Raw genomic sequence first — 17,887 nt, forward strand, 5'->3', positions numbered from 1 at the left:
CATGACTCTATGCCTTTTGTTGAAATATTTTAACACATTTGACCCCTTTGACCTTTTCAGTGGGTCAGAGTTATTCAATTGAAAAAATGGACTCCTTATATCCCAGCATAATACTGGTCCAATATCATGATCCTAAATGTAGGTGATTTTGGTTTTTGAGAGGAGATTTAATAAGTTGGCCTATGTTACCTTAAAAGTAGGTCATCTGAAAATCTTAGAAGCCCTTTATTCCACCATAATTAATACTGGTACAATACTATATGACACTACACTATTGGTAATTGCCCTTTAGACAGGCAGTTAAGAACAAGTCACCCTGAAATCTCTTTGTAACCATGCATTTATTCTGTAGATGTGACATATTATACATTGGCAGTTTAATTCTAATAATCGTATGGAAATCCTATTACTTACACAGGTAACAACTGAGACAAGGAAAAACTTTCACATAAAATAGGAAAACTATTTTTCAGTAACACACATACAAAATTATGATGAAATGATTTTCTCTTCAAACTTGATCCTTTCACCCCTGAGGAACAGTTTTTGACTCTTCCATAATTTGGCCTGGGCAAGTCCATATTTGGTCTTTAGGGGTGATGGATGATTATACATAAACATGCAAGCAACTTACATAGAAACTTGATTAATCTGTGGTAAGCATGAATTAATGAATGTCACTGATTTAAATACTACTTATTCATTATCAATGTAATATACTGTGTTACTTTACATCATGTAATTCAATTTTCTCTTGTAAATGTATCTTAATAAAACTGCACAAGGTAATTCTTCAACAATAGTCCTCCGCCTCTACACAATTGTAAGTTCTATCAGATGAATGATAATGACAGTAGGTGATGAAATGACTTTAAATGTAAATATTTCAGATTCTTGATGCTGCAAACTTTCTACTGAATCAGGATTGTGGTCATTGCAGTTCCTGTATATTCTTGTCTTTAACTATTGTTTAAATTTAGTTATATGCTAAGATGTGAGTGAATCAAAATAGATATATTTACGGTACTATTTCAAGACCTGAAGCCTCTTAAGTCTTTCAGCTCGATCATTATAGCATCCCTCACTCGGTAGAAACAGAAACTGTACACTATTTTCAGTAATATATAAATCATTTGTAAATAAAAGAAGGCAGGAAATCTTTCATAATGTTAAAACAAGCAAGCACATCAAAATTAATTTGGTTGGAATTTCTCCCAAAATGTGTCGTCTGTCGGTGTATACCCGTACTATCCTGTTAATCGTTGATCAGTAAATACTGTAAATGATCAGGCCTGTTCCATTTCACAAGCAAATTCATCATCAATAGCATTCCAGATTTTACTTATAGTGGCCATCATTGATTTCACAAGCAAATTCACCATCGATAGCATTCCTGATTTTAATTGCGGCCATCATACATTGATCTTTAAATGTAAACAAGCAAATTAACCATCAATATCATTCCAACGGCTATCATACATTAATCGTGTTTGTTAAATGTCATTTTCCCTATTTTTATTTATAAATGACCTGCTATATATAGGGTATATCAATTGAAGCATACAATTTTCATAAGAACATCAGAGATCAGTAAGTATCCTAATTGGTGCAATTCGTATTGATATAAAACCTATCATGTGAAATCATGACTTGTGTAGAATATCCATTTATAGATCGATTTAAGTCTATATGGAGGTTGGTAATGTACCATATTATCTATCTCATATATACTCATAGCCATAAGTAACATAACTGCGATAACTAATATGGATCCCCACTAGAATGACTGCTATAACTAATATGGATCCCCACTAGAATGACTGCTATAACTTATACGGATCCCCACTAGAATGACTGCTATAACTTATACGGATCACCACTAGAATGACTGCTATAACTTATACGGATCACCACTAGAATGACTGCTATAACTTATACGGATCACCACTAGAATGACTGCTATAACTTATACGGATCACCACTAGAATGATTGCTATAACTTATACGGATCACCACTAGAATGATTGCTATAACTTATACGGATCACCACTAGAATGACTGCTATAACTTATACGGATCACCACCAGAATAACTGCTATAAATTGTATGGATAACCACGAGAAAACCAACCAATTAAGTAACAATTTGCTTGTGAAACATTACATTGCCTGATCCTATATCTGCCTATAATCTCTATACACTGTTAAACATCCGGCAAAATTTATACATTGGTATATTTATGGTAGTTCACCTAAAAAAACACACTGTATCTATACATACAAACATGGTGAATGTAGAGAAAATTCAGTACCATATTTATTCCGAAATACCCACGGGACACATCCATGTTGAGTCTAATTATAAGTCAGGAGTGGAGACTGCAGATAAACAAACAGCTGGCTATACTCCTTAACAGAGAGATGTAGGTGGGCTTGTACTTGACATGGGCTTTTAATGGAATAGATATGGTACTATGTATTCTACCACAATACTCTGTGTTATTCCACTCTCAAGCCATTGTATAAGTGGATTGACTGTTCATAGTGTTGGATAAATATATGTTATATACCACTAGTGGAATATGACCTTCCGGTCTTTTGATTGGTCAATAATTCGAACTTTGACCCAAGCTGCAATTGTAATTGACGTCATCAATAATCGAAAGACGTCACACCACCGGGTCCCAGCCGGCCGTCATCTGTACACCTTATTTGTATACGCGAAATAAGACTTGGCAATGTTTCCCTTTGATTCAAGCCGATATTATTGTGGTAGAAACAGGTCACACGTCTCGTGATTTTTGGATATGGAATTTATTTCACACTCGTAAGTTATTTTTTAAAAGTTACAAAAGACACTCGCCAAAACTTGTGTAAAAAAATATTTTGTAACTTTTGAAAAATAACTTACTCGCGTGAAATAAATTCCATATCAAACAACCACTCGTTGTGTAACTTCTATTTATATCTTATGCAACTAAAATATTTTTGTTATCGTTATAATTTTGTTCTTTATTCAGATGAGTTACAAACACTAACGATCTTATGTGAAGTTTGCTGTCAATTCTGAAAACTGAATGTTATCTATAACCTCTTTGGACAGAGTGAAATATTTTTACAGAAAAAACCAGGAGCACGTTTTCTTTCCATCAAAGAAATCAGATGTTTGGTAATAATAGAGCATGGTGTGTTTATCAGGTAAATTACGGTATCCTACACAACGGACATCACACACAATATATCACAATACTATAGGTACACCAACATGTCAAACTTTCTTCATTATTAATTACTTAATTTTCCAATAACTTACGATAATAATATCATCCATATAACTTTCTATATGATATATATATATATCTACATGTCAATCCGCTAACATAAGGAACCTCATTAATAAAAACATTTCAACCCTCTGAGAAAAGCATGTACTTTTGATATTTCTGGAGTTATAAGAAAAACATGACTTAATTTCCGAGAGTGTATATATCTATAAAATAGGTATATATCACTTAAATAAAGTGTCATGAAAAAGTTTAGACATTAAATACTCAGGTTATTAGTTTTTAATTAATGAGGTCCCATCAGACATATAATCAAAATATTGCACTTTAATTTCCACATTCTGGGATGAAGGCTTTTAGTCAAATCACAACCGTACACATAATTTATATATAAACTACTACTAGGCAAGTCTGCATTATCTAGTTCATATATAGAGTTTTATTAGGGTAGTAAGCCGAGGTACAAAGTTACCATAGTGTTTTACTGGGGTAAGCCGAGGTACAAAGTCACCATAGTGTTTTACTGGGGTAAGCCGAGGTACAAAGTCACCATAGCGTTTTACTGGGGTAAGCTGAGGTACAAAGTTACCATAGCGTTTTACTGGGGTAAGCCGAGGTACAAAGTTACCATAGCGTTTTACTGGGGTAAGCGAAGGTACAAAATTCCATTGTATTATCATGGGATAGCGAAAAAACTTGAGAAATCAAAGCTGCTACAAAGCTAATTGTCACTGTACACTGCAGGGTCAGTATAGCTTATCAGAATATCCAGTTTCATGTGTACTTACATATTTCAGATTAAAGCAAAGGCTTAAGTGTTAAGGACAAGATCAAATGGAAATATTTTCATAAGCACTTCCCGAAATAAAAAAAAAAAAAAAAAATCCTGTTACTGAATCAGAACATGATATTGTAAGTACTGGTAGTGATTAATAATCATTATGCAGTTGATACACTTTTCTTATCTTTAAATTGCAACATTTGGGCTAATTTGTTGACACTGACCCATATATAAGTCAAACTTTGTGAGATCTTAGAAATCTAACAAATAAAATGAGAATCATTACAAGATTTTCATGACTTACATGATATTTGGATGTTATATTTAACTCGGACAGGAAATCCAGGGGAGATAACTCCATAACCCTACATGATACATGGAATGTTGATACACACACAGTGTATATTTTTCATCTATGAGGAATGGTAGATATAATGCAGTGTTCTCAGCTTTAAAATATCTCGGTATAATTTCTCTAGAGTGAATTTAAATTTTCAACTTAGTTTAATGAAATTGATTTTCGATACATTGTATAACAATTATAAGTTCAGCATATTTTCATGGTTCTGATTTCAAAAGAAACATGCAATGATTATGAATTGTTTTCTGAAGAAATTGAGTTTTTAAATATCCACAGTGAAAAAATCAGCATGCATTGATAACAAATCTCCATAAAGTAAGTGATGAAAATGTATGAAAAGCAAGGAAAACCCAGTAATCATTGTTATAATTTACAGATATATTTTGTTTAAAATTTTATATTAAGAAATGTTTCTAAAGTCAAAGTAGTCAAATGTAGCTCATAATATTTTTTGCTATTGTTTGAATATACCTCTTTATGTGTTACCTTCAATATTTTATAATCTACTCATTAGAATAATTATCGCCCTTTTTGCTCTGATATTGAGAAGCCTAAACAGTATCTAGTTATGTAGAATGACATGAAGAAGTGAAAGGTGAAATAAACAGCTTTCATATACAGGTAGAGTAACAGGAGCAATCAGAGCCGAGAGGCACCTACATGGCAGTGAAACTTCATTCAAATAAACATTTCTGAAAAACGAGTCCCTTTTTCCTCATTAATTCATGAATTGATTAAAGATGGCAGTGTGACAGCATATATTAACATATTATGACCAGCAATCTCATAAAAATCCTAGTAATAGTTCCCACACAATAAGTAACATCAGCCCACATCCCCTTCGCTCTCCCTCCTCCCGTTCACCTTCGACTTTCCACGACTACCGTGAGTTTTCTCTACAGGCGGATTATTGCCTAGTGGCAGACTAGACCGCCGTGCTGGAGGCGGAGGTTTGGGTTTCCGATTTGTTTTACTGGTACATCGCAGGACAATAGTACCCTGCTGTGAGTCTAGTGAACTTGAACTTGTAGTGCTTTCACTACTTCCCTCCCGTTCCTCGCGTCTCGTAGCCATCTCACTTTGGTCAGATGCATCGTCAAATTTCAATGCGGCCGCCGGTGATTTTTCTGATTTTGTTACGGGAGTTTCTACTGTATCTGTCTTTGCCGATTGAGTGTCTGTTCGCCTCTTATCCCCGTTACCTAGGCTACTCACACTTTTGCCACCAGCTAAATCTTTTTCAAATTTGGTCGTAGGTTTGTGTGTGATGCCCGCCTTTGGTGTCGATGTGAGAGTGCCAACATTGAGTGCAGGCCCCATGCGGTGCCCTGTCACAACACTCGAGTCCTGAGGGTCAGTCTCCGAATGGACCGGAGATACTTGCCCCTGCGGATTTATGGAAGAACTTGGGCGACTACTGCTCTTTCTGGGAGGTGGTGGAGGAGGTGGTCTTTTCTGTCTCCCGTCTGCACTATTGTCTGAACTTACTTTCTTGTCTAATTTTTCTGTAACTTTTCCATTAGATTTTGCACTTGATGATCCATTTGCACTTGATGACCCGGAGTCCTTAGATGATGGTGATGATGAAGTCTTTGGTTCATTTGTATCACGGTTTTGAACAGAAGCACCAGATGAAATTTTTTGAGGAGAAATCCTTGGAATGCTACTAACACGCGTACCCCCAGGTGTTATTATATAACTAGGAGTAGTGGGGGAGGGTGTGACACTTTTACTCTCCCCTGATTTCTCCTTTTTTGAGGAAACTGGCAAGAAGGTAGGCTTCCCAGAGGAGCTTGACCCTGCGTTCCGTTGTGTGTTTGAGCCTGAGGGAGTTACAGTGTATTGGGTCTCCCCTGACACAGTGACCTTGACTGGAGAAATTCTTACAGTATAGTCCATAACTTTAGCCCCATTAGGAGAAGACACTGGTCTCTTCTCCTCTTCAGGAGAAGTCGGAGGAGTCGTGATTGAACTGAAGAAATTGGCTCGTGCAGCATTTTTTTGAATTCTTAAAATTTCTGCATTCCGTTTCACATCTTTATCTTCAAGCGCACCACTGTCAACACTTTTGGATCGTTTGGAACTCCCATTTTTACCGTTAGCTGATTGCGGTTTGCCAGCTGCCATTCTGTCGCCCTTTGTTTTAGAGCCTTCAACAGGCAAACACTTACTGGCAGGTGGCAGTTCTGCACTGACAACGACAGCTGGCTTTCTCATCACCGATGAATCAGACACCACAAGATCTCTTGCATCAAGTTGATTGTCCAATGAACGACTTTTCTCCGTTAAGAATGGCCGAGGTTCACTCTGGTCTGTGTCTCGAATAGTCTCACCTTTGTATTTATCTGTACTCGGTGGAAGAGAAGATGATTTAGTTGTTGCATCCATTGTACTTGAGGTAGGTTTATGTACAAGAATTGGTGACCCTTTGACCTTTGACCCTGTGGGATTTGAATCTTTACCCTGAGCAGCAGTCACCTCTGGTCCTTTTTCCAACTGTTCCTTGGAGGAAGCTGGTTTTAGACTACGAGTTGCCATTTCCAGTGACCGTCCAAATTTTAAAGCTTCTTGTTTAACAACTATCTTCTTCTTTCTCTCTCTAGATGCATCTGCTTCCTGAAAAAAAATATCAGAGGTTTCAAATTCCAGATATTTTATTTCCTTTCATCAAATCTTATTAAGGAAAAAATGCAAAAGGACAGATCATCAGGCAACGAAGGTTTATATAATCCTTCTCCTTATACCTTTGGTATGACACAGTCTCTTTTCAAGAAATAGCGATAACAAACTTCAATTCACAAAATCCAAAACTGCTGCCTGTCGGATATATTTTGTTTTACTGATCAAAAATCAAAATTAAATTGGCAAAACAAGTGACCAAGGGGAACATACACATGATGTCTGAGCAATGTCCCTCCAGGACATTTCAAGAAATAGTGATAACAAACTTCAACTTTCAAAAACAAAGATGGATGCCTGTCAGCCATTTTGTTTTTCTGATCTGATCAAATATTAAAATTAAATCGGCACAACTAGGGACTATCGGGAATATACATATGAAGTTGAAGGAATATTCCTCTAGAACTTTTAAAGACATAGCGATCTTATGAAGTTGGACTAATAAAAAACATTCATTTCTTCATCACATTCATGACATCCATGATGTAATGTATTTATATTAAAATGGTCACAGGAAATATTTGGGTTAATTAGCTGATTTCTTAGTATCAATCCTGAATGAATGAATAGTTGACAGATGAAAAAATAATGTTCTGCAGTTTGTTCTGAGAAGTTACAAGTATATATTGGAGAATCTTTTAAATGGTCAGCTTGCAGATCAATTTAATGTTCAAATTGCTGACTTCATTTCTAAATTGACACATATTTATATTTTGGCTGACATCATTTATGAAAGTATTGTTGTAGCAGAGACTGTTTCATCATTTCTGAAGAGTAGAGTTGTAAACAGCGCTAATTTACATGGGATCAATCAAAATTGAGACCAAATCAGTTAAATTACCGTAAATATTCGGGTATAGTGCGCACTCGCGTATAGTGCGCAGGTACGTTTTTGAGGTTCATTTTGAAAAAAAAAAAATTAACAATTTTTTTTTTTCAATTTTCAACTGAGCGGTAGATGAATTCTAAAGCATAAGATGATAGGAAGTTGTAACTTATGAAAGATTATTTACAATGTACCACATTTAATTGGAATCACCGGTCAGATTTGACACATTGGATTGACAGGCTGTTTACATTATACCGCCACAGGCCTAGTCAGCTTGCAAATTGTAGCGGTCCCATCTAGGTCCCATCTACGCTGTTGTACCAACAAAATAATTAATCCTACCCTCAATTACCTTGTGATTTTCACGCAGGTATGATCTCTTGTGGTATCTGTCCACGAACATACAAAGCTAATTAAGCTCAATTATAACAAGATTGACTAGTAAGCTGACTGCTACGTAATGTTACACAAGCCGCCATTTTGTATACAGTACGGAAACAAGTCTGCAGTCGTCGTGCTGGTCACAACTTTTATATCAATGAATTAACATGTGTAAAGGATAAATCTACAGTGCAGACGATAAATAAGAGTACCCTGGTAGTTTTCACAGTCTTATCATATTTTTTATGGCTAGTTGGTCAGTGACTGCCGCACGAGATCAAGGCATTAGTGTTACCCGTGCCTAATTGCGCATGCGTGCTGTTTCAGCTTCCGTAAATAAACAAGTTGAACGTTATCAGTTTCTGGCAACATTCTGGATTTATAAGGTGATTAATTTAGAAGTATGAAATAACTAAGTACTGCTATATCATTTAAAGTTTTGTTTGATGTTAATTGAGATGTTATACATCGTTTTGGACCTGAATACGGGAACATCCTCAAGTGAGATCGTATGTGTACGGAACATGTGGCTCACGATCGACTTAGATAAACCCACGTAATTGCTGATAAATACAATATTTCAAGGAATTAAACATTAAAATAACTATTCATTTCTTTGATTATTTGTTAACTATTACTTTCTTAATGCTTTATATATGTTATATATATATATAAGTATTAAATCAATCCTGCTGTGAAAGGAAACGATCACAAATCTCAGTCAAATCACATTCATTCTGACTGGGAAAAGGCTTGTACTTGCGTATAGTGCGCAGTGGTCTTTTTCACTTGTCAATTTTTGAAAAAAAGTGCGCACTATACGCGAATATTTACGGTATCTACATGTACAAGGAAAATAGCTACTACAAAAACTTGATGTTGTAAATTTTGGAATAGTGAAATAACTACCAAGTAGTCATCCTAAATTGATATCTGTCATTTTCAGTGAGTATATAAACAGGAGAAATTAATCAATCTATTAATCAATCTATGCCAATGATTTGATGATAAATATAATGATAATCTAATCCTAGATACAACTTGTTACTGTGTTGAGCCCTATGATGTCCCCTCTATATACTTCCTGTACTTACACTCTACTTAAATGAGTTAGATATTTAAATGTAAATTTCTTACAACTGGTAACTCTGATATATTTATTGATAATGAAAAATATTTTAACAAAAGTTCAAAATTACATTTATCTACCAATAGATTTAAATAAACCTTTTATATCTCAAATATCAAAATACCTTCATCACTGTCCCTGTTTTTATTGTTTTTTGTTATTTTTGTTTTTTCTTGTTTTTGCTGGGTGTGTTAATGTCAGAGTGAGTGTTATTTGAAACAAGAGGCCCATAGGGCCTGTATCGCTCAACTGGTTGGATTTGACCAAATGTCAAAATAATGTTCATGTTCAATTCCTTTTGTTTGTCAACATCAAACAATGCTTTATATGATTATAGTGTGGGCATCCTAACTGCTCTAAGTTTACAACATGCATTCATAACTTTATGACTAGTAACGATTTAAAGGAATTACCATTATTTCCTCTATGGGGCCCCACCCCTTTGGTCATTTGGGGGTCAAAGTCATCATTAATGCAAATCTGTTTTGCTTTCTCCAAGGATGTTTCCGACCAAATTGGATTCAAATCCATTCATAAGTTTATGACTAGTAGTGATTTAAAGAAATCACCTCTATTTCCCCTATTGGGTCCTGCCCTTTGGTGCCTTGGGGGTCAGTCACCATTTATGCAAAATCTGTTTCTCTTCCCCAATGATGTTTCTGACTTAATTAAGTTCAAATCCATTCATACCTTTACAACTAGTAGCGATTGAAAGGAATTGCCTCAATTTCCCCTATTGGGCCCCGCCCCTCTGGCCCCTTGGGGGGTCAGAGTCACCATTTATGCAAAATCTGTTTCCCTTCCCCCAAGGAGGTTTCTGACCAAATCAAGTTCAAATCCATTCATATTTATTACTTGTAGCGATTTAAATGAATAACCTCTATTTCCCCTATTGGGCCCCACCCCTTCGGCCCCTTGAGGGTCAGAGTCACCATTTATGCAAAATCTGTTCCACTTCCCCCAAGGAGGTTTCTGACCAAATTGGGTTCAAATCCATTAATATCTTTATGACTAGTAGCGATTTAAAGGCATTACCTCTATTTCGCCTATTGGGCCCAACCCCTTTGGCCCCTTTGGGGTCAGAGTCACCATTTATGCAAAATTCGGATCCTCTTCTCCCAAGGATGTTTCTGACCAAATTGGGTTCAAATCCATTCATACCTTTCTCACTAGTAGCGATTTAAAGGAATTATCTGTATTTCCCCTATTGGGCCCCACCCCTTTGGTCCCTTGGGGGTCAGAGTCACCATTCATGCAAAATCTGTTCCCCTTCCCCAAGGATGTTTCTAACCAAATTGAGTTCAAATCCATTCATAACTTTATGACTAGTAGCGATTTAAAGGAATTATCTCAATTTCCCCTATTGGGCACCGCCCCTCCGGCCCCTTGGGGGTCAGAGTCACCGTTTATGCAAAATCTGTTCCCCTTCCCCCAAGGATGTTTCTGACTAAATTAAGTTGAAATCCATTCAAAACTTTATGACAAGTAGCGATTTAAAGGAATTGTATCTATTTCGCCTATTGGGCCCCACCCCTTCGGCCCCTTGGTGGTCAGTCACCATTTATGCAAAATCTGTTCCCCTTTCCCCAAGGATGTTTTTGACCAAATTGAGTTCAAATCCATTCATAACTTTATGACTAGTAGAGATTTAAAGGAATTGCCTCAATTTCCCCTATTGGGCCCCGCCCCTCCGGCCCCTTGGGGGTCAGAGTCACCATTTATGCAAATTCTGATCCTCTTCCGCCAAGGATGTTTCTGACCAAATTTGGTCAAATTCCAATAAGAACTTTTTGACTAGTAGCGATTTGAAGCAAATGTTGACGGACGACGGACGGACTCTGCGCCATGACATAAGCTCACCGGGCCTTTGGTTCAGGTGAGCTAAAAATGTGTGGGTATAAAGTTATTAGAAGTATATTGATCTACTGTATGTTGTGTATAAATGGTGTATATAAATGGTGTATATAAATGGTGTATATAGATGTGTGTAACTTGTATGTATTTATGTGTAATGCTGTATTTTTCATCAAACTTAATATACATGTATTCACAGGATTTATACAATAACATTTGTTGAAATGAAATGAAACTAACAGGTATTACGTTTTGATTAATTAATCTACCAGGTATTTCCTTTCATTAATTAATCTATCAGGTATTTCCTTTCATTAATTAATCTATCAGGTATTTCCTTTAATTAATTAATCTTAATTAATTAATATATCAGGTATTTCCTTCAAGTAATTAATCTACCAGGTATTTCCTTTAATTAATTAATCATGATTAATTAATTAATAAATCATGATTAATTAATCTATCAGGTATTTCCTTTAATTAATTAATCTATCAGGTATTTCCTTTAATTAATTTTATAATCTTAATTAATCAATCTATCAGGTATTTCCTTTTTAATATTTTTGCTTGTAATTAATGGTCCTACTTGTTTCAATATACCTCAAGTTTCTGTAATCGAGCGTTGTGATCGGGGACCAAGGCCACAATATTCTCCAGGAGATGTTTGCGGTCACTGTCTGTTGGAACTTGACCTCCTAATGTCTGACCAGTCTTCTGATGGGGACGATGTTCCTGGACCGATGCAAGCCTTAAAAAGACATTTCTCTCTAATAGTTTTGTTATTGAAAATATTTATATCTGTTAAATTGCTATGTTGAAAATCATGCACCTAAATATTTCTTGTCACTAGTTAGAGGATGTTGTATTGGTTGAAAACAGCTGATTCAATTTGGAAGTTGTCTATCTTACCGGTAAACAGGTAACACTTCCTAAATAGTACACACTATAGATCAACATAATTTGGTCGATTTACACAGAGGTCAGATTGTAGGTAAACTTGTTATACACTATAGCCATCAATGAACAGGTTTCTTTAGTTCATATGAAAATCCAGATTGAATGGCGTTTAATTCAAATAGTAAACTGTAATCTAGTTGTGGGCAAAATTAACCCTGAAACACAATCCAAAAATTGTGGACACAAAAAAGATTTATTGCAGGGTTCAGCTGTATGTGAATTCCTAATGAAAAGCTGAAAAGCTTCCTAGAAAGTGTCTGTATCTTAACCATGAAATCATAAACTGCTTAAAATTAAACAAATTAAAATTCACGAGATTTGGAAAAAAAATGAGCATTATACCACATATTGATACCTTTTTAATGTAAATAGAGTATTTGTAAGCTTCTTGCAGCGTTTCAAACCTTCTTCCACACTTTCTGGTTCATCTTTGAGGAATCTGTAAAAATATTGGAAGTTTTGATTTCATTATTTAGTTCCAAATAATTTAAAGGAAATTATTTTTGTCTATCACAGCAACAAGAATAAAAAGAAATTGATAATGATCTTTTGAGTTAGCTTTCATCCTTCAACAAGATCATACATTAACAAATTCAAAACCTAAAACATCATGACTTACTTTTCTTCCTTCACAACGACCTCCATTTCACCGGCCAGAACATGCTTAACTTCTTCTTGCAGAGATGGAAACAGACCTACAACATCGATGTTGTGAAAGTTAAATTGTGAAACAATTTTATTTTACATAGCCATCTCTTCTTAATAACAGCTACATGGCAAAGTATATGTTTTTTTGTTTTTTTTTTGTGTTTTTTTTTCACTATATGTTTTTCTCTGATGATCATGAATACCAGTAGGGCAAATGTATCATCATTTGTATAACTTGGACCTACATTAACCTAGTGATCACCTTTGACCTACCAAAAACCTATAGTAGTCACCTTTGACATACTAAAAACCTATAGTAGTCACCTTTGACCTACCAAAAACCTATAGTAGTCACCTTTGACCTACCAATAACCTATAGTAGTCACCTTTGACCTACTAAAAACCTATAGTAGTCACCTTTGACCTACTAAAAACCTATAGTAGTCACCTTTGATCTACCAAAAACCTATAGTAGTCACCTTTGACCTACTAAAAACCTATAGTAGTCACTTTTGATCTACTTAAAACCTATAGTAGTCACCTTTGACCTACCAATAAGCTATAGTAGTCACCTTTGACCTACCAATAAGCTATAGTAGTCACCTTTGACCTACCAATAAGCTATAGTAGTCACCTTTGACCTACCAATAAGCTATAGTGCTAACCTTTTGAACCAAGTGAACACTTTGACCTCAGTAACTTAGTTCTTACCTTTGAGTTCTCCCAGACACCGAGCCACCTGACTGAGAAGAAGGGCCATACCCTCCACATCAGCCATGTTGACGAGACAATGCCTTGACAAAACGTCAAACCGAAGTTCTTCCACACATGCCTCAAGGTCACTAAAGGTCAGAAAAACAAAATCAAACTTTCAGGTCAAAAGAATTTCAATAGTATTTGCAGCAAATTTTGTCATTTTTATTCTTATTATATCTGCAGACTATTTATCACTTTTTTGTTATCTAAATTACTGAAGAAAATTCAAACTATTTTGGAGATGAAATATATAGCACATGCTAGAAAAAAATATCTCATTTAAACCTATACTAAGAAGAACACATATCTGTATATATATATCGAGGCCCAGTCAGGGCATGAGTCAAAAAGTTGTCTTCCTTCGTCATTTGTGTTGCTGAGTTATATATCTATTTATTAGTACAATGTATCATATACACTATGTGTTGGTGATCCGAAGATATAGATTTGAATTTCCTGTCGTAGTTGTACCGAGAGAAATATATATAATATATGTACAATTCATTTCCATGTATGTAAATACATTGCGATCCAGGTATTCATATCATCTTATAGATGACTTCCACAATGATCATGTCAGGGTATCGGGCCGACCATCAATGCGCCATTGAAACATTCTTTTTTAAGAACGCCGATGTGGCGCAGCGGTATAAGCTGCGGGTATTTCTGGCTAGGCGATTGGGTGCAGTAGATCGTGAGTTCGAGGCCCAGTCAGGGCACGAGTCAAAAAGTTGTCTTCCTTCGTCATTTGTGTTGCTAAGTTATATATATATATATACATTGTTGATATATATCATTATAGGAGGATTCCTTGGAAATGTTCTGGTCTGCTACAGTTAAAGTATAGAATATATGGAAGGTATAGATGTTATATTGATATAGCTGAGTTCCATCATCTTAGCTTGACCTTTAAACATAGATGTTATATTGATATAGCTGAGTTCCATCATCTTAGCTTGACCTTTAAACATAGATGTTATATTGATATAGCTGAGTTCCATCATCTTAGCTTGACCTTTAAACATAGATGTTATATTGATATAGCTGAGTTCCATCATCTTAGCTTGACCTTTAAACATAGATGTTATATTGATATAGCTGAGTTCCATCATCTTAGCTTGACCTTTAAACATAGATGTTTTATTGATATAGCTGAGTTCCATCATCTTAGCTTGACCTTTAAACATAGATGTTATATTGATATAGCTGAGTTCCATCATCTTAGCTTGACCTTTAAACATAGATGTTATATTGATATAGCTGAGTTCCATCATCTTAGCTTGACCTTTAAACATAGATGTTATATTGATATAGCTGAGTTCCATCATCTTAGCTTGACCTTTAAACATAGATGTTATATTGATATAGCTGAGTTCCATCATCTTAGCTTGACCTTTAAACAAGCATGTAGAGATACACTATCATGGTCTGAAGTAGAAGAGTTGTTTCCCTTTGATTGAAGAACTATTGGTAATTTTGTGTATAAATCTTTTTCTACTAATATTCTAACTAAATTTTTCACAGACAAATGGATGGACAGACAGACAAATGGTTACACTAATTGCGTCTGACCACTTTGTGACTGCTAGGGCCACATCTGACCACTTTGTGACAGGGCCACATCTGACCACTTTGTGACAGGGCCACATCTGACCACTTTGTGACAGGGCCACATCTCACCACTTTGTGACAGGGCCACATCTGACCACTTTTTGACAGGGCTTGAACAGTATGGTCCTACCTGAGTTCCCTAAAGGCCATAGCTTTGTCACTGACATAGGACTTCAAATGGACATCTGTTTCACTGCGTTGTTTTCGTAGTACTTGGTTTTCTGTACCTGGTACAGATGACAGCACTTTCTGTAAACATGTACAAGATTTCTGAATGTTTATGCAATACAGATAATTATATATATATAGGGTGTAGTAAGTAATAACTACAGTCTAACATAGGTACTCCAGACATTTTCTGGATGTGTATAAAAGTAGATCAATGGAGTAATATTGACAGTATGGACAACTTCAAGTAAATTATTGAATTCGAAAATTTGACAATTTACTTGTCTGTACTACAGGTGTATCGCTAACCATGTATAAATATATATAACTGGACATGGAGAAAAGTCAAACTTTTTTGTATATACATGTATTTTACATATCATGTAAAATCTTTAAACTTAAAATGCAAATGTAAAGCATGTACATAATGTATGCTGTATTCTTAACAGACAGTACCAGGCAGAAATGAAACCACGACTTTCTCCTTCCAATCAATTCTAGTTATTATGCTGTTTTGCAGAGACAAGTTTGACTGATTCACAACTTCAAATACTAAATAAAACTGTCCTTACGGTAATTTTCTGTAATGTCTCTTGAATCGACTCTTGTATGCATTCCTTGTTCAGTTGGTGGAGACGTCGTATATTACGTAAATCAGAGCGCAGTTCTGTCGTCTGCTTCTTGATATTGAGGATTCCCTCTTTAATTCCCGGGGTCAAGGTCGTTTGTGAGGCAGTCGAAAGATCGGATAAACCTGTGGAGTTAATCAACATATTAATAATAATGTCCAATATAAACGGAGTGTACGGTATTATATCATACTTACTTCATCATATTACAATAGGTAATAACTTTTTATGTTACATGATGATACAATAGCAGTTAAATAACATTTTGTATTTCTGTTCACTTAAAGGAACAGTTTTGTTCTGTTGTTTATTTAAATGGACCTGTTTTATCGCCAAATTCCGTTTGCCATGGTAACTATGACATTACTCCTAAATAAAACCCCAGAAAACATCTTAACTACAGATCATCTAACATGGAAAGTTAAAAGAGGACATCATTTTTTTTGTATTTATTTTTCCAGGTAAAAAACACTAGGCATGCTATTGGATTCATGCTAGAGATGGAATCGATGGAATCGCTAAAGAACAGAAGTGGAAGAGAGACAGACAGATCTAGAACTCCATGGAGCAGAGAGACAGACAGATCTAGAACTCCATGGAGTGGTGGAGAGACAGACAGATCTAGAACTCCATGGAGGAGAGAGACAGACAGATCTAGAACTCCATGGAGTGGTGGAGAGACAGACAGATCTAGAACTCCATGGAGTGGTGGAGAGACAGACAGATCTAGAACTCCATGGAGCAGAGAGACAGACAGATCTAGAACTCCATGGAGTGGTGGAGAGACAGACAGATCTAGAACTCCATGGAGTGGTGGAGAGACAGACAGATTTAGAACTCCATGGAGCAGAGAGAAAGACAGATCTAGAACTCCATGGAGCAGAGAGACAGACAGATCTAGAACTCTATGGAGTGGTGGAGAGACAGACAGATCTAGAACTCCATGGAGGAGAGAGACAGACAGATCTAGAACTCCATGGAGTGGTGGAGAGACAGACAGATCTAGAACTCCATGGAGTGGTGGAGAGACAGACAGATTTAGAACTCCATGGAGCAGAGAGACAGACAGATCTAGAACTCCATGGAGCAGAGAGACAGACAGATCTAGAACTCTATGGAGTGGTGGAGAGACAGACAGATCTAGAACTCCATGGAGGAGAGAGACAGACAGATCTAGAACTCCATGGAGCAGAGAGGAGACAGACAAATCTAAACTCCATGCTGTATAATGTGTATACCAAATTGATTTTGTTTTAATCAAATTGAAGAATTTTTTTTTTTTATCATGATTGTTATCAACTTTAAGACAATTTCAGAAAACAGAATTATATAAGAAATCCAGACTAAAGGCATGCTAAGTATATACATATATATTTTAGCTTTTCTGAGCTGCAAATATTGATTAAGTAGAGAATAGAAATATAATGTAAAATAAAGTGACATCTATTTATTAATCCACCTGATGATTGTAATATCTCTACACCTCCAGAGAAATCAACTATTATCCAAAAGATCTTTACTAACGCATTAAAGATTCTGTCAAAATGCCTCAGAGTATAAAGATATATATCTGAAAATGAACATTAAAACATTAAAGTTCTTCTTTCTAGCTCCTCCAGAGTTTGACCTCCATCTGATAACCTCCTTTTTGATGTGTTGAGCGGGGTTTAAGGATATTTCTCATTATGTCTGTGGGGAAATGGCAGAGTTTCAAATGTTGATACAAAACAAAGTGATTGTTTTATACTGTCATAATCAACACACTACATTTTACATGTGTCGCTCTGCAACTCAATTTTATCCAATACACTTTTAACAAAA

The 17,887-nt window shown here is 35.7% G+C and overlaps 1 protein-coding gene across 4 annotated transcripts in view; it reads right to left on the reverse strand.

Annotated features, from left to right (window-relative positions):
* Positions 1 to 322: 322 nt before the first annotated feature.
* The window catches only part of LOC117344274 (SRC kinase signaling inhibitor 1-like), an 89,513-nt gene continuing 71,948 nt past the window's right edge, over positions 323 to 17,887 (reverse strand). For all 4 annotated transcript variants that reach the window (XM_033906963.1, XM_033906964.1, XM_033906962.1 and 1 more), the window contains 7 exons: positions 16,010 to 16,191; positions 15,400 to 15,518; positions 13,614 to 13,744; positions 12,874 to 12,949; positions 12,610 to 12,693; positions 11,898 to 12,045; positions 323 to 7,041 (listed from right to left, as the gene is read on the reverse strand). In XM_033906963.1, the coding sequence (XP_033762854.1) occupies positions 5,251 to 7,041; positions 11,898 to 12,045; positions 12,610 to 12,693; positions 12,874 to 12,949; positions 13,614 to 13,744; positions 15,400 to 15,518; positions 16,010 to 16,191 (2,531 nt within the window). In that variant the 3' untranslated portion in view covers positions 323 to 5,250. The remainder of the gene's footprint in view (positions 7,042 to 11,897; positions 12,046 to 12,609; positions 12,694 to 12,873; positions 12,950 to 13,613; positions 13,745 to 15,399; positions 15,519 to 16,009; positions 16,192 to 17,887) is intronic.

The sequence above is a fragment of the Pecten maximus genome, chromosome 15 (genome assembly GCF_902652985.1).
Source record: "Pecten maximus chromosome 15, xPecMax1.1, whole genome shotgun sequence".
Lineage (NCBI taxonomy): Eukaryota > Metazoa > Mollusca > Bivalvia > Pectinida > Pectinidae > Pecten > Pecten maximus.